This window comes from Periplaneta americana, chromosome 1, assembly GCF_040183065.1.
Source record: "Periplaneta americana isolate PAMFEO1 chromosome 1, P.americana_PAMFEO1_priV1, whole genome shotgun sequence".
In the NCBI taxonomy this organism is placed as follows: Eukaryota; Metazoa; Arthropoda; class Insecta; order Blattodea; family Blattidae; genus Periplaneta; species Periplaneta americana.
The window spans coordinates 163,182,395-163,204,827 of record NC_091117.1 but is presented as its reverse complement, the minus strand read 5'-3'; the positions used below and the strand labels follow the sequence as shown (position 1 = coordinate 163,204,827).

The 22,433-nt window shown below is 35.3% G+C and overlaps 1 protein-coding gene across 1 annotated transcript in view; it reads right to left on the bottom strand.

The window, feature by feature from the left end:
• The window catches only part of LOC138703021 (tetratricopeptide repeat protein 5-like), a 28,247-nt gene that overhangs the window by 2,898 nt on the left and 2,916 nt on the right, over positions 1-22,433 (bottom strand). The window contains exons 3-8 of the mRNA XM_069830528.1: positions 17,651-17,868; positions 14,236-14,478; positions 9,402-9,455; positions 5,978-6,163; positions 4,940-5,112; positions 967-1,111 (exon numbers count right to left, since the gene is read on the bottom strand). Of these exons, the coding sequence (XP_069686629.1) occupies positions 967-1,111; positions 4,940-5,112; positions 5,978-6,163; positions 9,402-9,455; positions 14,236-14,478; positions 17,651-17,868 (1,019 nt within the window). The remainder of the gene's footprint in view (positions 1-966; positions 1,112-4,939; positions 5,113-5,977; positions 6,164-9,401; positions 9,456-14,235; positions 14,479-17,650; positions 17,869-22,433) is intronic.

Genomic DNA, 22,433 nt, shown 5'->3' with positions numbered 1-22,433 from the left:
AACACAAGGACAGAATTATTATTATTATTATTATTATTATTATTATTATTATTATTATTATTATTATTTTGATAGACGGATAGGGTTTTCATCACATTTAAAATGATGTGTCTGAAGATAGAGGACACAATTTGAAATTCAAAAGTGGTTTTGAACTTACTCGTCAAAAACTAAATTGACGTGTTTTTCCTCACAATCATGTCCTCTGTACATCTAAAGTTATTCAAGGTGAAAGTTTTGAAATGACTACAGGGTATAAACACACTGGTATTGCATAAATGTCACTCTCTTAAATTTTTTATCAATTCATGATACTGCGTTTCATCATTACATTTTTCCATAACCTTTATTGTCATTTATGAAAAGGTCTGTCGTGACAGACAAAAATACTGAAGTTATTTTGAAAAATCGCATCAAGGACATCTTTTAAAACATAGGAAGAAAGTTTTGAAATTAACACCAGTCTAAGCAATTTCTCTGACACAAGCACTCATGGAGACTATGATTCTATGCAATAATTTAAACCATGAAATAATGATTTTGAATATAACAATATTTCATGTGCATCCTTTTCATGTGACCTGACTCGTAGATATTGAATATGAGTGAAATCCAGCCAGTAGTTTTGAAGAAATCGTGTCTACATAGAAAGACAGACAGTATACCAGAAACTTCTATTTGAAATTAGGTTTGCGTATTTCCGCAAAAATCTCAAATCGAATTTTTTTAATCTTTATACTACATACTACATAAGAAAGTAAAAATAGTATTATATTGGGTACAGTTTAATATGTACCGTAGTACATGCATTTAAAAATAATACTGCATTATCAAGCTGGAAAGAAGATTTAGAGTTAAACACAGAAATTCAGATGTTTATCAATACGTAAACCAGCCATTTTGGAATTAAAGCAGGTACTTAAGATAGACTAATACGATCAACTTAAAAGTTCTTTCATATTTTACCTTTTGTTTGTACTTGAAGCAAATTTTGGCAAGATACGGTTCCGGAATTGCAACAGAATCTCCTATGATGACACCCTTTCCTTGTGCGAGGTTGTAAACTGTCACAGCCACACATGTTTCTTCCTTATCAATCAGGCAGAATGTGCTGTAACAAAGAAAAAGAAATTATACATATTAATAGCAAGAAAGAGTGGTCTCACGATATATTCATTGTCAGTAAATCTGAAAGTAGAAAACTTAAATAAAATTGTGTTGAATAAATTATATAAAAAACACCAGACGGGGATGAAATGAACTACCATAATGAAAAACTGATTCATATCACAATTTAATGAATTTTAGTAGAAAGCGCACAGTTAACTGACCATTCTTTCTCAATGAATCGTTCTTTCAAAGATTAAAGGTTTTCATTAATTTAAAGTTCTTCATAATAAAAATCCAGTATAGGCCTAAATTATAATACAGAAGTACACCACCTCTGTGGTGTAGGGGTCAGCATGCTGGTCTCTTACGCAGAGGGCCCGGGTTCGATTCCCGGTCAGGTTGAATTTCTTGGTTGAGGTTTTTCAGGGTTTTTCCTCAACCGTAAGCCAAATGCTAGGAAATTCGGGCCACAATATCCCTGAATAACACCAGCCTAATTCATCATCGAAATCATATTCATAACATCATCATCATCATCATCCTTCACGAATTAGGCCTCTGTAGACCTGTTTCGGCCCCATCTAGCAGTCTTCTTAAAGGTCTTCCTGGTCGACGATGTCCTCTAGGTTTATACTGCATCATAATTTTTGGGATTCTTGAATTTTCCATTCTTCTTACATGATCTAGCCAATTGAATTTGTATTTGCTGATTTTTTCTTCTACTGACTCTACTTCTAATTGTTCTAAAATTTCTTCATTCCTTTTTCGGTCTAAAAGAGTATATCCTGCTGTCCTCCTCAAAAATTTCATTTCCGTTGCTTTGATTCTGTTCACGTCTTTTTTCTTTAATGACCAAATATCGCTTCCGTATAAAAGGGTGGGTAATGCTAGTGTATTATATATTTTTATTCTTGTAGATTGTTGTACTAATTTAGCTTTTAATGCATTGTTTATTATTCCTAGAATTTGTGTAAATTTGGTAATTTTCTTGTTCACATCTTTTTCATTTTGATAAGATATTTCACAACCCAGATAATTGAAATTTTGCACTTGTTCGAGGCATTGGTTATTGTGTATTATCTTACTTCTGACTGGGTCTTGTCCTAAAAATGCCATTACTTTTGATTTTTGTGCTGAAATTTCCATCCCAAAATCTTTTAATATTTTATTTAATGTATACAATCCTCTTTGTAAATTATCCTCTGAATTGGAAATTATGACTTGATCATCGGCATAGAGTAAGGTATTTAATGTTAGAGCACTGGTTATTTTGATTCATTATGTGTAGATTTGGTTCCATTTTAAAATAATTTCATTTATATAAATATTAAATAAAGTTGGTGATAGTGGACAACCTTGTCGAACTCCATTATTAACTAATATATAATGGTGTTAATAAGAAGACAAGAGCACAGGCTGGAGTAATGATTTGGATTCATAAATCAATAAAAAACAAAATAAACAATTATACATATTGGAATGAAAGAATATTAGAAGTACAACTCCAGATAGGAAGAGGCAAACTAACTTTCTTTAGTCATATTCATAACAAATCAGTAATACATATAAAGTCACCATCTAGTTCACAGCAATAGAACCAGTCTCAACAATAGTACACAGGCCTTTGGATTTCAACCAAAGATCAACTCGCGATATGACCAAAGATGTTAAAGCGAGTATAAATAACAGCGAGGGGGGGGGGGGGGGGAAACAGAAATTATAATCTCGTGAATTTTTAAGTTCATCTCTCTGGATTTAGGTTCATGAAAAATTGTGATCTGTATTGTTACCAAATCTTCAATCATTTGTTTCTCTCATATATATTAATTGTTCCAATAAATAAATCACATGACCAGGGTTGCCAGGTGCCCCATATTGTATGGGACGTCCTGTATTTAAGACCAAAAGTCTTACTCCGTATGGACCCAAAACAGGACGCCTAAAACCTCGTTTTTAGTTACAAGAAATTAGATACTGTTAACTAAAGCCAAAAATGAAACCAAATATGAATGTTCATCACGTATTTATACCGTGTGACACAGAAGTCAGTTGACAAACGGGAAACATTACTCTAATTGGAAATATAATTGTATACAGTATGTTCACTACCGCAAATGTTCAAAACATGCTCCATTTATTTGAAGACAGTGCCTCACTCGATCCTGACATTCTTCTGTTATGCTTAAAAGTGTTGCAGGTGGGATGTGCTGGATAAAATGTGTGATCCTTTATTTCAAGTCATCTATACATGTAGGCTCTGTCTGAAAAACGCGCTGTTTCACAAATCCCCATAGAAAGAAATCAAGGGGTGAGTTCTGGTGACAGTGGAGGCCAAGACTGAGGTCCACCTCGTCCAACCTAGTGCACACCAAACATCTCATTTAGTTTCTGGCGAACTGTTAGAGCATAATGTGCCATGATCCCATTTTGTCGAAACCACATTCTTATCTGTTTGTTCAGTGGCAAATCGTACAGGAACTCCATTACAATACTATCCAGCAATTCCTCATTTGTGTGTTAGTTTACATTTCCAACAAAGAAATATGGTTCCACAACCATATCACCTAGTATTCCATACAACACCATAATGTTTGGAGCAACAGGGTTGTTAGCTTCGCGCATCCATCTTGGGTTTACTTTGGACCAGTATTATACACTTATGTATGAATACACTCATGGAGAAAAAGTAAGCATTCGTCACTGAAAAGAACATGCTGAAGGAAGGATATACCTTTTGCATACTGTTCATATACTGTTTGATGAAGTAAAACATGCGTAAAATCGTCTATCTTATGGAATTCTGTTTCAGTTTTATTTTCTTTTTAGTTGATGTACCGTAAGTCGGAATATCTATACCCAAAATTTTAATTTTTACATTACTCTATGGATAAAATTCCTAATATTAGATACATTTTAACATTTTGTTTCTTTAGCTTCGCTCCTCTATCAATAACATATCTGTTTTCTTTGACGGTGTCCTTTGTTCTTGTTGTAATAGTCTTGGACATTCAGGTGAATTAGAAAGTCCTGGCTGCAGATCATCTACTCCAATGCTCATTAATCACGACTGGAAAAAATTAGACATATTGAAATGCCCAACAGTATAAAGCAACACAACGACAAATGTGAAATATCTGAAAACACTCTGTGAGCAGGTGAAAGCCATTAGGTAGAGGCAATGACTGCTAGATTTGGCAATGCTATTGTATTTCTGCCAAGAGCCTAGAGGTTGAGGAGAGGATGAAGGTTTATGAGAGTTTACCAATTCCAAGAAAAGAGGCCATCATGTTTTGGAGCAAAGTATAAATGGTTTGCTGTTAGATTCGAAGTACTTAAATTCAATGCATTAATATTATTCATATACTGTATTTTGAAATTGATAAATAATATTAGTTTGTTATATCTATTTCATCATTACTTCCCTTCTTTTACTCAACTTACTGTCCTCTTTTCCACATTGGTGAATCTGGTCACATAAAACAACATAATAAACGAAAATTCAACCTCTAGAAATCAAAAGACTACTTCAGACTGTTCACAACTTTTCGTGTGACTCAATTTTATATCAAATTACTGTCATTTGCATAAATTGTGTTTTTAAATGTAGTATCAATAAAATTCTTAATATTGGAATTATTTAATTTTTTTTCATAGTATTTTTGTCACCTCCGAAAACATTCTGCTATGATGGAGAAAAAAATGACATTAGTTCAGGAACCTGTATCAAAGTCGTTTCCCGACACTTTTTAGTTCCAAAATACTGGCAAAAGGGTTTCGAAATGTAGAGCAGTGATATCAGAAAAAAACGGGGCATATAACCCATACTTACAAAGGCACAGCATCATCATCATGTACGCTGCATACTACTTTCCCAAGAATTACTTTTTCAAGATTGATTCCTGGTTGTAGATTCTTTAAAGGTACATGCTCCAATTTTATGGTTTCATTTCTGGCAGTGTAACTTCCTCCACTATATGGTCCCAGCTGTTTGAAGTCTATAGACTGCAAATAGTAAATCACATAGAAGAACATGTGGAATTATTACTGTAATTATCTTTAGATTCATTGGATAAATTAAAATTTAGATCATAATCGTGCATCAATGGTCAAATCTGTGGACATCACAGTGGCGTGTCTTCAGCTACCTAAATAACTGTATGAATAACACTGAGTGAAGAAATGGGAATCCGGTGTGGCTTAGTGGATAAAGTGTCAGCATGTAGAGCTGAAAATCTGGGTTCGAGTCCCGATGCCGGAGAGAATTTTTCACCATATGGAAATGCAGAATTCCTGCACGGAAATATCATATGTACTTCGCTACATCATAGTAATTTAATACGAAGAGTTTTATAGAAAACCTAGAATTCAGTTGCATCTGTATTCATAGATCGTGGTAATATGTTGTTGTTGTTGTTGTTTGTCTAGTGCCTTGCATTTGGCAATGAAGCCATTAGCAGTCGTGCTTTCCAATATCAATCGTGGTAATATCAATCACCAACATTGTTCTTAGTGGCATTATGCCCACTATTTACTTTTCACTGTCCTGACACATACTGTTGTAGCAACCTACTAACAGGATGTTTATAGGATTTGCTAGTATCCGCGGTTTTGCATATCTTTGGTAGGTTTAGTAATGTATCCCCTGTGGATACAAGAGTATTACTGTACTGGTATGGAAGTACAGTGCATTGTGTTAGTGCTTGGTGCATGTGTGCTAGTTTATTTATCCTGTATCTGTTTGTATTTTTAACTTTGCCTTTTCACTCTTACTTTAATAAATTACACTCAAGCTTATTTAAAAAACTGAGGCTGACATAGTATTAATTTAGTATACTGCTAATGCTTAGTATATAGTACATATTTGTACCTGTACTAATTGCTGTAATTTCTTTCCTTTCAGTTTTCCTTTGTGTGTCGCGAGATCTTGAACATTATTGAGATATTTAACTAACTGCTTCTCTTTCTGCTGTGGAGCATCCCATGTTGGATCAAGAGCTTGAGCTCGTGAAAATGATTCCAGTGCCAGTTCATACTCTTCCTCGTATTTCAATGCCTTTAAAAATATAATAAAAACATGATTTACATCATATGCGGTATACAGTAAAACAAACAATTAATTTTCACCTTGCAAAATATAAATATAAATATTTATGAAAATGAGGTAAGAATATCGGATTTTATGAATATGATTTAATCATACATAATTACTACTATAAATTTATTAAGTTTTTTTAGGTATACTATTGTAAAACAATAAAATCTGCAATAAGCAGTACATCATATGTTGAATATCTACACCTATGGCAACACTTCTCCAGTATAAGCTGTCAATCCTGAAGTAATTTAAAAGAAACAGTAATTAACAATTGCACCATAACCCCTTCTCTGAAATTTAGTCCTTGTAGAAGGAGACAGGAATTAAACTGAAGAAAAAAAGTTACAAAGCACTGCCTTCTTTCAATAAGAAAGGCAGTCGGAAATATTTGTAGGCTATTTTACAACGCTTTATCAACATCTTAGGTTATTTAGCATCTGAATGAGATAAAGGTGATAATGCTGGTGAAATGAGTCCAGGGTCCAGCACTGAAAGTTACCCAGCATTTGCTCATATTGGGTTGAGGGAAAACCCTGGAAAAAACCTCAACCAGGTAACTTGCTCCAACCGGAAATCGAACCTGGGCCACCTGGTTTTGCGGCCAGACGCGCTGTTACTCCACAGATGTGGACAAGACTGTCGGTCAGAACTAAAATGCATTATGTCAGTGTTTGCAACTTTCCAAGAGAGGAAAAAAAAAAATCTTCAACAGAGTTTGATATACACAAGAGAGTGCATCCAGTAGCACAGAGTGCTAACTGATACTACATTTTCAACAATGAAGAAATAATTATAAATTAAATTATGTATCTTATAAAAATGACTACCTCTGATTAAGGCTCTGGCTAATATATCTATTATCAGGCAGCACACCTCACTCGACAATATGTCAGAGAAAGTACAAATTGTTGCATACATCTCAAGTCTGATTAGTGAACTATGTTACTATACTCAGCACATTTCGGACTGGTGGATCAAGGTCAAACAAGGGCTGCATTTGCTACGTGTGCTTATCCCTAATCCTGATCATTCTCCTCAACTAAAGTCGGTTGGAATAGCCAGTGCTTCAATTCACAGTTCAGTTCAGTGACTCATGTGTGGTTTGTATGTTTGTACATGACCTTCATCCGCCAGTTCGAAATGCGCTGAGTATAGTCAACGATGCATGCAATGGAGGAACTGGCTCCATTATTTCCTGGCTTAGTTGTCTGATTAGTGATAGTGATGCCTAACTGGTGTCACTGATGGGGTTGTAACTAGTCCTCAAACTGCTGTTTAAATATACATTTGTGTGTATGTATGTATACATAAAAATGGCGTAGCTCCTTTTCTTTATTTCATCTAAAACAAATAAAGAATAACTTGAATGCACTCAATTTATCTTTATGAGAGAAAAAGAGAGAGAGGGGGGGAGGGGGAAGGCGGAGGGAGGGAACCCTCATAACTGACAAAAATATGTCACTTAACTACAGATACCTCGCAAGTGCAAAATGAAAATAAAAATAAATAAATAAATAAATAAAAATAAATAAAAAAAGTAGTTTTTCATAGTAATGAAAATAAATGTTATAAAATTTAATTCGTAACTTTAAATGACAGAATATTTTTTTTCATTTTCAGCCTTGCAGGACAGTTTTCTTCACTCTCCTGTAATATTTGTTTTTTGTTACATATACGAGGTCTCCATTCTTTTTTTTCTTAGTGGTTTATTTTATGACACTTTATCAACATCTATGATTATCTCACCTTTTCCAGTTGTATTTCAGAAAATATCAATTGTATTTCAGATTTGTCATTTGTATTTCAGATTACTCAATTCAATTTCAGATAGTATCAATTGTATTTCAGAAACTATCATTTGTATTTCAGAAACTATAATTTGTATTTCAGAAGTTACAGTTGGCACCTTATTCTCCAATGTTAAATCCAATCGAGATCATTTGGTGTAAAGTGATGATGTACGTAAAAACCCATCTTGGAATTCCTGATGTCATAGCTCCCGGTGTTGTAGGCTAATTTACCTACTGTAGAGAGTAAAATAATTGATGAAGCAATACACATAATATTGTTGGTGGTGATTGTGCTCGTGCAGTACAACACAATACAATTCATCAAGCTGCAGCTATAGCTATGGTGAATATGCCTGTCAGATGCTAAAATGCAATAAAGTTGAGGATTTTTTAAATCCATTTTCCATTTTTTTTAAATATATGTTAAAATCTCAAGTAGGCCTACATTTGTTATTTTGTGAAATAAAAGTGACTATGTAATCTTAAATGCATTGCTTATTTTCTGAAATACATTTCATATCATCTGAAATACAAGGTACAAAACAAACTTCTTAGTTTTTAGACAGTGAATATTAAAATGTTCATCCACAGTTGTGATCGATATAATTTTCTTGACTGGAACGTTCGATAAAAGAAGGTTTTGCATAAAATCAAAGGCTATATATACCACTCATGTCATAACTTTGAAGATATAACGACTTGTCTTTCAGGCATTTGTAAAATGTCCAATCTTCTTTGGAGAAAAACCTCCAACTCAGCCTGTGCTACAAGTTTAGAATTTTAATTTATATGTAGGGGACTTTTAATTTTAAATTTAGTTCTTCATAAAGACAGCATATATCAATCTGAGGTCTTCCAAAACAATAGCTATTATTTCCTCTATATATAATTTTACTAACACAATGTCGTCTTATACTTAATTAAGTTCAGTGTGCACAATGTTGAATGTAAGCATTCATAAAGAGATATTCAATGTTGCCACACTATAAATAACGACATACGGTAGTGAAAGATAGGTTGTCATGAACATACTTTTCTTCTTTGTACACATTAGTATGAGAGACGATTTCAAGTGTGCCAGGAGAGGTTGTACAAAATTCTTTTCTCCTCCATATGATACAACTCAAATTCAAATCTCCGACTATATAAAAATCTAAAAATGGCATATTTTGACATAATGCCATTTAGCTCTGACAGATTCAAACGCAGTATAATCAAAATGACAAATATGTGAGTATTTAAAAAGTATAACTTATTTTACACGTATAATGGAAGAACAGGGGCAAATATTATATTCGAAATTAAAATCTGAAAGATAGCAATTACGAATTTAAATCAGAGCATAGCATAACAATTTTATTATAACAGTATATTATACATCAAACTTTTCAAGTCTAAATACTTACAATAGCTTTATTGTAGTGCAGATCAGGATTGCTACGTGCTACAACGTCCTTTTCCTGCCAGAAAAGAATAAGTGAAAATCAATTAATGTTTGCAATATTTCCGGACTTTTTATCAAATGCACTATTAGTAGTCTGGCACTGTCATTGCTCAAAACACAAATGAATCAGTCGGAGTTAAAAGGAACCGAGTCAAAATATGCAGTTTTTGGGTTATGCAACCATTTGAACAATGAATGTTATGCGCATCGAACGGTGGAAGAAGGAACTAAGTCAGACTTTTAAATGTTCTTTGGTCTTCTATAACATAAAAATATTAATATAGTGGAATGTTTTTGCTTCTCCTGAAAAGTTGTGAAAAGTGACTTAGTTCCTTTTAGCTTCGACTGATTCAACTACATTATCATTCATGACGTAAAGTATTCTTCAAAACTGAGCAGCTACGCAAATGTTCACTATTCATGTTAAACTGCTAATAGCAAAGACAGTACCAGTATGTAAACATTTTGGCTCAATTTTTCTAATAATTGGCAGTTTCGTATGGCACTTCTGCTGCAGTCAAAACAACATACGCCATCTCATATCGCAAAATCGAACAATATGAGAATTTCTGTGGTTATATATAGTACATAATCCTAATTTAGAGTACGTTGGCTTAGAATCTACGTCATTGTGTAGCAACCCACTGACAGTACTCGTTCAATCTTTAGGTCTACTTATTCTATATTTATTTAATAACATATACATAAAAAACGCTACATGAAAGTACCCCAAAAAAGAAAAGCCCGTGTTCGGGGACAGTTCTGTTTTGATAGAAGATTACAAACATTCTTATACAGAGAGAACCACTGAAGTGCAAAGCAGCATGCGACACTTGTGCTAACAGTGCACACAGCTGTGTGTAGATATGGTAGAGTGGTGATGATGTAACCATACATACGCAGTTTTCTTAGCAATTTATAAAATAAAAGCAGTTAAAAAGTTACCCGCACATACGTCAATATGACTTATACCCCCCCCCCCCCAGCTCACAGGGAGCGTGATTTTACCTTTTTCAACACGACTCTGCCACAGCTAATGTTTTGATGGCAAAAATTTAAATAGTGTTCAACAAGGACAAAGTTATAACTAGGGATGTCTCACCCTCAGTCCCCCGACCTAACCTCCTGCGAATTTTATCTCTGGGATAAATGTCGTATACAAGACAAACCCACACACCCTGAAAGAACTGAAACTTAATATATGTCAGGAAACTGCCACCATTTATCAACGAGAACTACAGTCAGTATGAAATAGTTTCTTAAAGATGTGTCAAAAATATGTGGACAACGAAGGTGGCCAGTTTCAGCACTTTCTTTCATAAAACTGGTAATTGACTTTTTAATTGCTTATATTCCATAAATTCCTACGGAACTGTATACAGTGTGTTTTAAAAGTGATGGTCAACCTTCAGGGATGAGAAATAAAAACGAAGAGACGCAGAAAAGTTCCAGTAAACATGGGTCCACAAATTAACCGTTTATGGGATAATGCCATTCTTTTTACTATTGGGGCTGCCAATGAGACTGTCACCATTTATCAACGAGAATTACAGTCAGTGATGAATAGTTTCTTAAAGAGGTGTCAAAAATGTGTGGACAACGAAGGTGGCCAGTTTCAGCACTTCCTTTCATGAAACTGGTGATTGACTTTTTAATTGCTTATATTCCAAAAATTCTTACGGAACTGTATACTGGGTGTTTTAAAAGTGATGGTGAACCTTTAGGGATGAGAAATGAAAATGAAGAGAAGCAAAAAAGTTCCAGTAAACATGGGTCCACAAATTAATTGTTTATGGGATAATGCCATTCTTTTTGCTATTGGGGCCGCCAATGAGACTGTCACCATTTATCAACGAGAATTACAGTCAGTGATGAATAGTTTCTTAAAGAGGTGTCAAAAATGTGAGGACAACGAAGGTGGCCAGTTTCAGCACTTCCTTTCATAAAACTGGTGATTGATTTTTTAATTGCTTATATTTCATAAATTCTTTCGGAACTATATACAGAATGTTTTAAAAGTGATGGTCAACCTTTAGGAATGAGAAATAAAAACGAAGAGAAGCAAAAAAGTTCCAATAAACATGGGTCCACAAATTAACCGTTTATGGGATAATGCCATTCTTTTTGCTATTGGAGCCACCAATGAGACTGCCACCATTTATCAATGAGAATTACAGTCAGTGATGAATAGTTTCTTAAAGAAGTGCCAAAAATGTGTGGACAACGAAAGTGGCCAGTTTCAGCACCTCTTTTCATAAAACAGGTAGATGAGTGATTTCTTAATTGTTTACATTCCATAAATTCTTAAGGAAACTGTATACAGAGTGTTTCAAAAGTGATGGTGAAAAATTTAGGGATAAAAAGTAAAAACGAATAGAAGCAAAAACGTTCCAGTAAACATGGGTCCGCAAATTAACCTTTTATGGAATAATGCCATTCTTTTTGCTATTGGGGCTGTCAGTGAAGAAACCGCCTGGATACGGTAAAGCAGCAACATTCATGTATGTATGCCATATTCTCCCCATCCCATTTCCTTCTAAGTGTGAGAAGATATCTAAACAGACGATATGGTGAACAGTGGGTAGGTAGAGGAGGACTTGCACCTAGCTCACCAGATTTAAATCTTTTTTTTTGTGTATGGGGTTATGCAAAAAGCCTAGTTAACACAACAGACATTGCTACACCTGAAAAATTGCAGCATTGGATTGTAGATGCCTTCCAGCAAATGAAGAACGACCCAGGACTGCTCGAGCACATTCTTGGGTCGTTGCGGAGAAGACTACACAGATGCATTCAAGTGCATGGTCAGCATTTTGAACACCTGCTATAAAATTCTTCAGTTAACATGCTCATACTGTACTGTACCTTGTTTATCCACAAACTTTACTATTGTTCAAACAAAAAGTTTTTTTTTGTGTATGTTCAATCACATTTATGTGGTGTTGAAGCCAAAATTACGAGTTTTACCACACTCTCGTATATACATTCACGAAGCTTGAGTTGTTGAGGTTGCTAGGAACAATAGATTGTGCAGGTACTATTTCGCATTGTCTGTAATGAGGCGATAGTAGCGATCCTAGTGGTTAGCAACTATCTATGGATGCATATTTATTATATATTGAGCTTCTTGACTGTATACACTAGACTGTGGTTTTACTGTCTTGTGATTGATAAATTACGAACAGGAAAACTCCAACTATAAGTCCGTAACAGGGTTCAAAAGGCAACCTCGGCATACTTCACAATTAATAACATCATATTTGGAAAGTCAGAGTTGGAAAAGAAAACAAAGACTAGGGTTCAGAAAGCAATTATAGAACCAATACTAATATATTGATGCGAGAGCTGGGTCCTAACAAAAAAATGACCTAAGTAGGGTGAATGCTGTACAGATGAAGGTATTAAGGAGAATAGCAGGTAAAAACCAGGAGAGACCAGATACGAAATGAATGCATCAGAGAGGAATTGCAACAAGAACCAGTAGCCAAAAGAATAGAAGAACAGCAGTTGAGGTTGTATGGACACGTCCAAAGGATGGGGGAAGGAAGAAAGATAAGGCAGTTTGCAGAAGCGAAACCCCAGGGAAGTCGCCCGAAAGGGAGGCCAAGAATAATGTGGGAAGAAGTTATCAAGGGGATAGTCGAAAAAAAGGGGAAAGTCGACTGCACAAATAAAATTTCTTGCAGCTGACTGGGAACAATATAGGAAATGAATCAGAGGCATCCCCTCCACACTGCTTTGGTGGCAATAAGGAGGTAGTGCAAGAAGAAGAAGAAGAAGAAGACGACGAAGAAGAAGAAGAAGAAGTGATTGATAAATTAAATTAAATTGTCAGTGCTTTTGTTGGAATTAGTACCTAGTATTCAGTGGGCCTCAACCAGCACAAAATGGCATTATTTCGTAAATGGTTAATTTGTGGACCCATGTTTACTGGAACTTTTTTGCTTCTCTTCGTTTTTACTTCTCATCTCTAAATTTTTTACCATCACTTCTGAAACACTCTGTATGTATGGTTCCATCACTGCCACTCTATGATACCCACACATGGCTATGAGCACCGTGAACGCCAATAGCACAAATGATACACACACACTGGTTCGTACTTCAATGGCTCACTTTATACTTTCATCTCAGAGTTCGAGATCACTCATTTAGCACTTGAAAAGCATACATAGGGTGAGTGAAGAAACACTCGAGACTTACGAAAGGTATGCCAAAATTTCAAACATACAAAAAAGAAAAAAAACATTGGTTGGTGTACAGTCAGATCACAGAAAGACACATTTAAAAACATACAGCACGGCTCTAAAAAAGTGGTCTTCAATTTTTTGTACCCAAAGGGCTACATTAAAATCTAGAATCAGGTGCAAGCAGATATTCTAAATCTGTGTGAAATATTTAAATAGCAAAAGTAAATACATAAAAAACTGTAAATGATTTAAAAGTGTAATGTAATTCAATTAGAGAAGAAAAAGAAAACGAAAAATGTTAAATGTAATTCGCAATTATCACAAGATCTCTCAGAAATAAAGCTGTGAGAAGCCATTTATTCATATCCAACTATGATTCCAGCATTTGAGATATTGAACTATTCAGTTTTTTTTTTCAATCTGTTCAGTTCAAAATGGTCACACACAACGGCTCCATCAGATGCTAAATATATATTGTACTGAAAAGAAGAGAAAGAGAGCAAGATGCTGGTAAATTACGAGTATGAAAATTTCTACAATGTAGGGTAGGCTTACCACAAAGAAACCTGTAGGCCTATATATGAGCTAATGATGAAAACAACTCACCGCTTGTTGGTAAGCTGACATACACGACTTGAGTGTACGAGGATTCTGTGATATTGTGAAGAAAGAAGACAGATACGCATTTCCTAGAACAGCCCAAGATGTGCCATCATTAGCATCTAGCTGCACTGCTTCTTTAGCATATGCTACTCCTTGCTCTATGTTTTCAGAACGTTGTTTATTTGAGGCTGCTTTCTCTTGTCGTAGAATCATAGATAAGTTCCTGAGAGAGACTTTGTTTCTTGCCTGTACAAACATTTAAAAAATGACATTTACAACCACATGTTGGAAAAACTGAAGAAAAGTGCAGGTATGAAACCCACTGAAAGTAAGCATATGGTCAAATTTGTTCCTGTATATAATAACAGATAGTTCACATTTATAATTCATTGTTTACTATAATCTCTAGTCTCTCTATTTAAGAAATATTATAATTAGGTACAAAAATTTTCAGCATATTGTAATTTGAAAAGTTCACAAACTTACTTATTCTTCAGAATAAAATTAGAAATGGTACCAGAATGATGAACTTTTCTTTTTCTAAGTGATACCTTTTTACAAAATTCTATCCACTTCCGAAAAACATGCTACAGACCACTTTTTGCTTTAGCAAAAAGGACAATGCAGCAAGCAGTTTTCACTTCTCGATACTGAAAAAACTCTTGCCTTGAAACTTCTTTTACATAGATAGATATACACAAAATTACAAAATGCAAGATATGGGCTTCATAGTGGAAGTTTTAAAGCTGTACCAATTTCAATGAACACTTTCACGTGTCTTTGCCTAAACATGAAGCATAATCACTTCTCTTGGGTGGAGGGGAGGGGGAGGATGTTTCTTCTTCTCGATGTAATCTCCAAATCTCAAAGGACATTTTGTCCCTGACACACCTAGTGCTATAAATTAAACATTTCAGACTCGAAGACAATCAGCATTATTTTAGTGAAAGGCTTGAAGATTTTTTAGTAGATGTTTTCAAACTGAAGACATTACAAACTTCGTCTTATTTTATATGAAAAACTAATCGCAAGACCTATGCTAACACATGAAGGGGTGAGAGTGGAGGACAGTGAATATTTTTATAACAAAATGGAACAAACACGACAGCCCTTCTTCTGCAGAGCAAGCATCGACGAATGTCGAACTTCGTCATACTCGACTAACTTGAATCGAACATAACGCCTGTAATATTTCCATCATCTGTATTGTTACTGAGCAACTGTGATTTATTTGAATATTATGTGAAGAATGTAATTATAGCTATTTTCTTTCGGTAATTGGTATAGTAACAACTGTCATGTATTTTAAAAACATAATGTGATGTACCTATATGTACGTATATCTCTGTCAAATTTAATCATATTTTTGTAATAAAAATTACCTGTCCTTACATCTAAATAAAACTTCACAAGATTTGCTTTAAAATCCTTACTCAAGTAAAAGCATGAAGGGTTGGGAGAGGAGTGTAGGAGAGGCCAGGGAACTTAAAGGGCACAGATCAAACAAGGGGCAAGACCGAGCGAGCGAGACAGATCCACTTCTTCAAAACAGACTTCGGTTCCTGTCATGCTCGACAAACTTGAACTGAACATACAGCATGAAGTGCACGACACTAGTAGCTACTGACAGGGACTCCTTGTCAAACAGGTCTCAGGGTAAGGTTCAGAAGAGGACCTCAACAGCAGCTTCAGCGGAGAAGGAGAACCTTCAGAATGGCGCAGTTGGCGGAAGAAAATCCCCAAGCATAGATCAGAGTCTATAGTTGCAGCGTAAGCAGCTGATCTAGGAGACGGAAACCCAAAAATCAAAATACCTAGTCCTCCAGGTTGAGGATTTGGCGAAGGGCCAACAGCTCTTCCCCGGAAAACCAATATGTTCAGAAACTATCATCAAGCAGAGCTTTAACTCTGCAAAAGACGTATTCGTCAAAGAATTGTCAACAGGGCTTAAAAAACCCAATATGAGAGGAAAACTCCTCCTTGTATTACACACAGGTTGTAAAATGATTTGTTTCTAATGGGCTTTGGGTTATTTTAATCACAGTCAACAAGAGTAGAATAATGGGTCAGATTTTCCAGGAATTATTTCAAACAATATTTCCAGAACTGAATTGAATAGCATTATTGTCTTGGAAATGTTAGTTACCAGTGTGTAAGACAGAGAAGTTGCTGACCAATAAGTAAAACAAATTAAAATTGAAGGGCATGGTTAAATGGGGATGGGGGAGAGAAGTCCCGTAAAAAAACGTGTAAGGCTGAACTATTTAGTCAAATTAAGAAAATCAGAGCTCTACACAACTGAAACGTGGGCGAAGTGGAGAAGTCTCGTAGTTGGTATGTTGATTTTTAATTTTATTGGGTTATTTTACGATGCTGTATCAACATCTAGGCTATTTAGCATCTGAATGAAATGGTGATTATGCCAGTGAAATGAGTCCGGGGTCCAGCACCGAAAGTTATTGTCAGACCATCGGATCTATGCCCCTTCAGTGCTGTCGTCGTTCTTGGAAAAGTTAATGCCTTTACTCACCCCATTCCACCCGTTTCTCTCCCACTACGTCAAACAGCAGGCCACGAACCTTGCCGAATAGGGATGTTGCCAAACTTCCGTCAAACAGTATCATGTCTCTTGAATATTGCTTATAATACTGTAAGCTTAATTATTACATATTCATAATTTAATTTAAGTAGGTCTAATGACGCTGATTGACTTATGCAAAATGCTATTACTTGCTTAATAATATTTCTTTCACCACTCCGTGCTACAGTATTCATGTTGAGTTGACAACACTGGACTGCAAGTGCAAATAAACTGTCCCGCAAGAAGGCTCAAAATTGTGAGTAGTGGGGGAGAGAAAAAGAGAGGGATAGAAAAGAGAGAAATAGGAATACAGGGGGAGAAATGAATTGCCGAGGCTGAAAAGGAATTAAGGTTCAGTTCGCATATCTTACGGGGGCACAGATCCGATGGTTGGACTATACCCCGCATTTGCTGGTATTGGGTTGAGGGAAAACCCCGGAAAAAACTTCAACCAGGTAACTTGCCCCAACCGGGATTCGAACCCGGGCCACCTCGTTTCGCGGCCAGACGTGCTGACCGCTACTCCACAGGTGTGGACTTGGTATGTTGATGATAAATCAATCAATTTCTGAAGACGAACTGGACTGAACCAATGAAAACTTTATCTGCAGATGCCAACAGTGTATACAAGCTGATGAACAACACTTCAACACCTTCTGTAAGAAGTGAATACATTTAATAACAGCTCACTTGAGCCATCTAAGCAAGGCAAACAGCAGGGCCACAGTGGGCTCGACTACTGGTCAGCAGACCACGAAGTATTCGCACCTCTTACTAAATTCACCCTTTATTATTACACGTTACTTGTATGTTAAAGAGAATAACTGACGGTCATACATGAAGTAAAGCTCCAGAGAAGCAGTTCTTGGCTTCTTCAATATCATCTTTCTTCCAGTAACATTCACCAAGCTCATTCCAAGCCTCCACTAGTTTAGGATCCAGTTTCACTGCTCGAGACAACACCTCCTCTGCCTCTTTCGAATGATGAGGCATCACGTTCAAGGCCCGACCTTTCAGGTACAAATACATAGCCCTGTTCTCCTGCTCTGCACGTTCTGAAATATATGTTTTAAGAATTTTACAATACAAAACCACAGTCATAAGAAATTTAAAGTTACTCTTCATTAGATTACTGCACTTTTTATAAGCATCAAGCAGAAATGTTGGTTCATGATTTTTAGAAACTCAATTCCTTACACTCATGTTGTGACTCAAGTGACAGCACATCTGACTTCAACTCTATCAGAATTCTGTCCGATTCCCAGTAGGGAAGTGGAGATGTATAGCCTAAATATCCATAAATGTTATCATTTGACGAAAGTGAAGTTATATTAAAAAAAAGAAAAGAAAAAAAGATTGTGAGATTTCCCACCAATGCAAGTACAATATTCGTAATATAATTTTTGACTGTATGTGTGTTGGACTTGAAATAATTACACAAAAGCCATAATATTGATGTAAATACAAAAAATATTTAGAGAAGTGAAACAGGGTCATAAAAAATTATAAAATTTAATTGCGGTTCAGAACATCTAAATGAGTAAACCTAACAAGATTCTTCTTCAAAGCTGCAAATGCATATTAGCAATCAGTCAGCAACAGTAGTTGAAGGAGGACAGATGCATGTAGGAGAGCTCCGGCAGAGAGAAAGATGTGTATATATAGACGGCAGTGACCCTAGATATCAGATGATATAAACTGAACAGTGAAATGTTGAACAGTAAAAATGGAAAGTATCACTGAAGAATGGAGCATATTAGCTCAAGAAATAAACTCCTCAGAACACAAGACACAAGTTTTGGGGAAGTTACATAGCCTACACAAGCTACAAGAAGAAAGACAAACAACTGATTACTTAAAAGCAAACATTAAAGAAAACAAAAACAAGATTGAAGAACTACTGCAGGAAAATGCGCAAATGAGGTAGAATTAAATATTTTGAATAGGATCAAAGAAAAAAGAACATGATAATTTTCAGGGTAAAAGAAGTAGGACGTGAATGTGGAATAGACTTAAGAGACAGTGCAGTATATGCTAGGAACTACTTAATTTTGACTAAGTGAAGGACACATTGAAGAAACATACAGAGCAGGAAAGGGAAAAAACAGACCAAGTTTCGTAAGATTTACAAACATGAGAACAAAAGGATTAATTATGATGAAGTGGAGAAATTTGAAAAGAACAAAAATTAGACTGGAATATGATTTTGACTATGAAACAAGAAACAGGAGAAGACTACTCCTTCCAATCTTGAAGGCAGTAAGGAAGAAACGGCATTTTGCTAGAATGTATAAGGACAAGCTACAAGTGAATGGGAAATTTTACGATCTACATTTCTGTCTAGAAAATATAAATCACACGGAATTTGGGTCAAATGACAATGCAAAGGGAAGTGAAGACTTAGTGAAAAAAGCAAGTAAGACAGGCGTACAAACGAAGATAGGAAGAGTAGAAAGTGACAGAAGACGAGAGGTCATACCCAAGACAGAGCAAGAAGCGATGAAAAGCTGACATCAATGAATAACGAAAAGCAGGAAGAGAGAATGAACGTAAAAAAAAAGGACATGAGGGCGAAGAAAATGCAGACATCAGCAAAATGCAAGCAACCGAAAGAATGGTCGAGAACAATGCAGAAATCAACATGCAAACAACGGATACAGAAGAATCAAGTGAAATCGTCGACCTATCCCAACTACACAGCAACATATGGTCAAAGAGAACAGGTGATGATCCGAAAAGCTGTAATTTAAGATCATGCAGCACACGTGAAAATAAGATAAGGGCTAGGAGTGAAAGTGATCCTAGGAGTGAAAAGGGATTAGATGAAGAGAAGAAAAAAGAAGGCGAAGATATAGTAGGGACGGGGAATGTAGAAGATTCAAATTCAGTGATTGTTAAAGATATTGAGAATTTTATATGTATAATAAAAAAAAAAAGATCCAATGAGTTAAGTAAAATGTTTAGTGAGTCGTTAGGAAAGAGTAAAGGAGACGGAAAGTATGTGGAGGGAGACGAGTTAGGATAGCAAAACACAGTACAAGGAAAATGAGTGAATGAAGTGTAAACAAGTGGTCAGTGAACATGTGGAAGTATCAGATCTAATAACAAACCTGTTTTAATATGATGAAGAAATGACTAGTGATAAGTATTATTAGTAAACAAAGAGAAACAGAAGTAGTAAAAGTATGGAGGGGGTGACGAGCTAAGATAGCAAAACACAGTATAGAGCAAATAAGTGAGATAAAGAAGTGCAAGCGATGAATGAGCAAAATTAGGGAACAGTGGATTAATGTAATCAATCAATCAATCTTCTTAATGTATCCAGCTGTTTGCTGACAACATAAAGTCCACTATAGTCCACTGTAGTCTATTCAGTTGTTGTTTTTCACGAGAAATGAGGGGTATTTTGATCGGTGTGCATTATAGATGCCTATTGCTAGTAGCCAGAGTTGGGGTGTAGTCAATATATTCTGCAGGGCTGTGTCTTCTGCAACCGGTATTGATGAGTTTAATTTACTTCTTTTGTGGTTTATGGATGGACAGTATAGAAGAATGTGTTCCAGATCTTCATCATGATTATTACACCAGAGACAAGTAGGATTACAGTGAAAGATAGTATGAGACTAATTGGAAATGGAAGAAAGAGTAGATTAATGAACACGCAGAATAGTAAAATAAACTAATATGTAAGAAATAAATCTAACAACGAACCTATTTCTACAAGGATAAAGCAATAATTTGTGATAAGATTAGTAGTAAGTAAAATGAGATCGAGATAAGTAAACTGGTAAAAAGAAGTAGTGAAAGTGACAATTCTGAATAGGTTAAATTAAGTCATAACGCTTATAATGAAGGCAAAAGTAGAAGAAATTGGTTGTGGGTAGATATAAGAGGTTTCAGAAAACAGTGAAGAGAAAAACGAAACTGTTACAGTGCAAAGTAATGACTAGTGATACGAATTATAGTGAAAGATAGTATGAGACTAGTTGGAAATGGAAGAAAAAGTAGATTAATGAATACGCAGTATAGTAAAATAAATTAATATTACTAGATGATAATGAAAAATAGAATTGGAAAAAAAATTACTTACTTAGAAGACAAATAATAGGATGCAAATCAAGATTTTCAGGTATAACTCCCTGTAAAGTTGATTTGAATAATTTCGAGGGAAAAATTGTTCCGGAGCCGGGTATCGAACCCAGGACCTTTGGTTTAACGTACCAACGCTCTACCACTGAGCTACTCGTGAACTCTAACCGACACCGATCCAATTTTTCCCTCTATATCCACAGACCTCAAAGTGAGCTGACAACCGTCAAGCAACCAACTTCGAGTGCATACTAACTCCGTGTGACTTAAATTGTGGTTTTCTGTTAACGAACAGTGACGTGTATTATGCAAATCAAGATTTATACCTGAAAATCTTGATTTGCATAATACACGTCACTGTTCGTTAACAGAAAACCACAATTTAAGTCACATGGAGTTAGTGTGCACTCGAAGTTGGTTGCTTAACGGTTGTCAGCCCACATTGAGGTCTGTGGATATAGAGGGAAAAATTGGATCGGTGTCGGTTAGAGTTTCCGAGTAGCTCAGTAGTAGAGCGTTGGTACATTAAACCAAAGGTCCCGGGTTCGCTACCCGGCTCCGGAACAATTTTTCCCTCGAAATTATTCAAATAATAGGATATTATAGTGAATAGTGAAGAGGCGATTGATAAAAAAAATACTGCAGTAAGACAAAGAGAAATAGCGAATTTATGCTCGGTATAAACACAGTCTACTATATACAGTCGCGAAGCTCAATATGTAGTAAAAATGCAAACATGGGTAGTTGCCCACCACTAGGATCGCTACTATCGCCTCATCATCGCAGATCTCTCTCCTAGCAGACGACAAAATATGTTACACTTTCGTTGTAGTGTTCTTTTGGAATAATTAACACCTTCCATTACTGAAATATTAAATGCATAAAGTTAATTTATTATTTTAATGAAGTATATTAAATTCCGCCATAAACTCGAAGATACCTCCAAGAAATAAGTTAATATAATTTTTGTTTATGCAAAACGAACTGAAATTTACTATAATAGCTTCACTCATTCAAGATTATAGCGATAATTAACTATGAAACAATAAATATTAGTTTGCATTTCCCTTTACAACAATAATAATGGAAATATGAATTAATGGAGTAACTTACGCGTACCAGTACTTGTAGCGTAGGCTTACGTAGTGGGATGAGGTTAAGCAATAATAATCACACCAGAATTGGAAATAAAACGTGATCAATAAATTTTATTGTAACAGACTTTTTCTACGTCTCTAGTAAAGCAACAACTAAAAATAACAACAAAATTAACAGCTATAATTAAAAACATGTCCTTTGAAAAAAAAAAGTAGGCCTAAGCAATAATAATCCCACCAGAATTGAAAATAAAACGTGATCAATAAATTTCATTAAAACAAACTTAATTTTTCTACGTCTTTAGTAAAATAACACATAAAAATAATAACAAAATTAATAGCTACAATTAAAAATATATCCCCTGAAAAAAAAGTAGACCTAACCTTTATTTCTCTGGAAATTTAGCAGCCTAAGTGACATGACTTTAACTGGT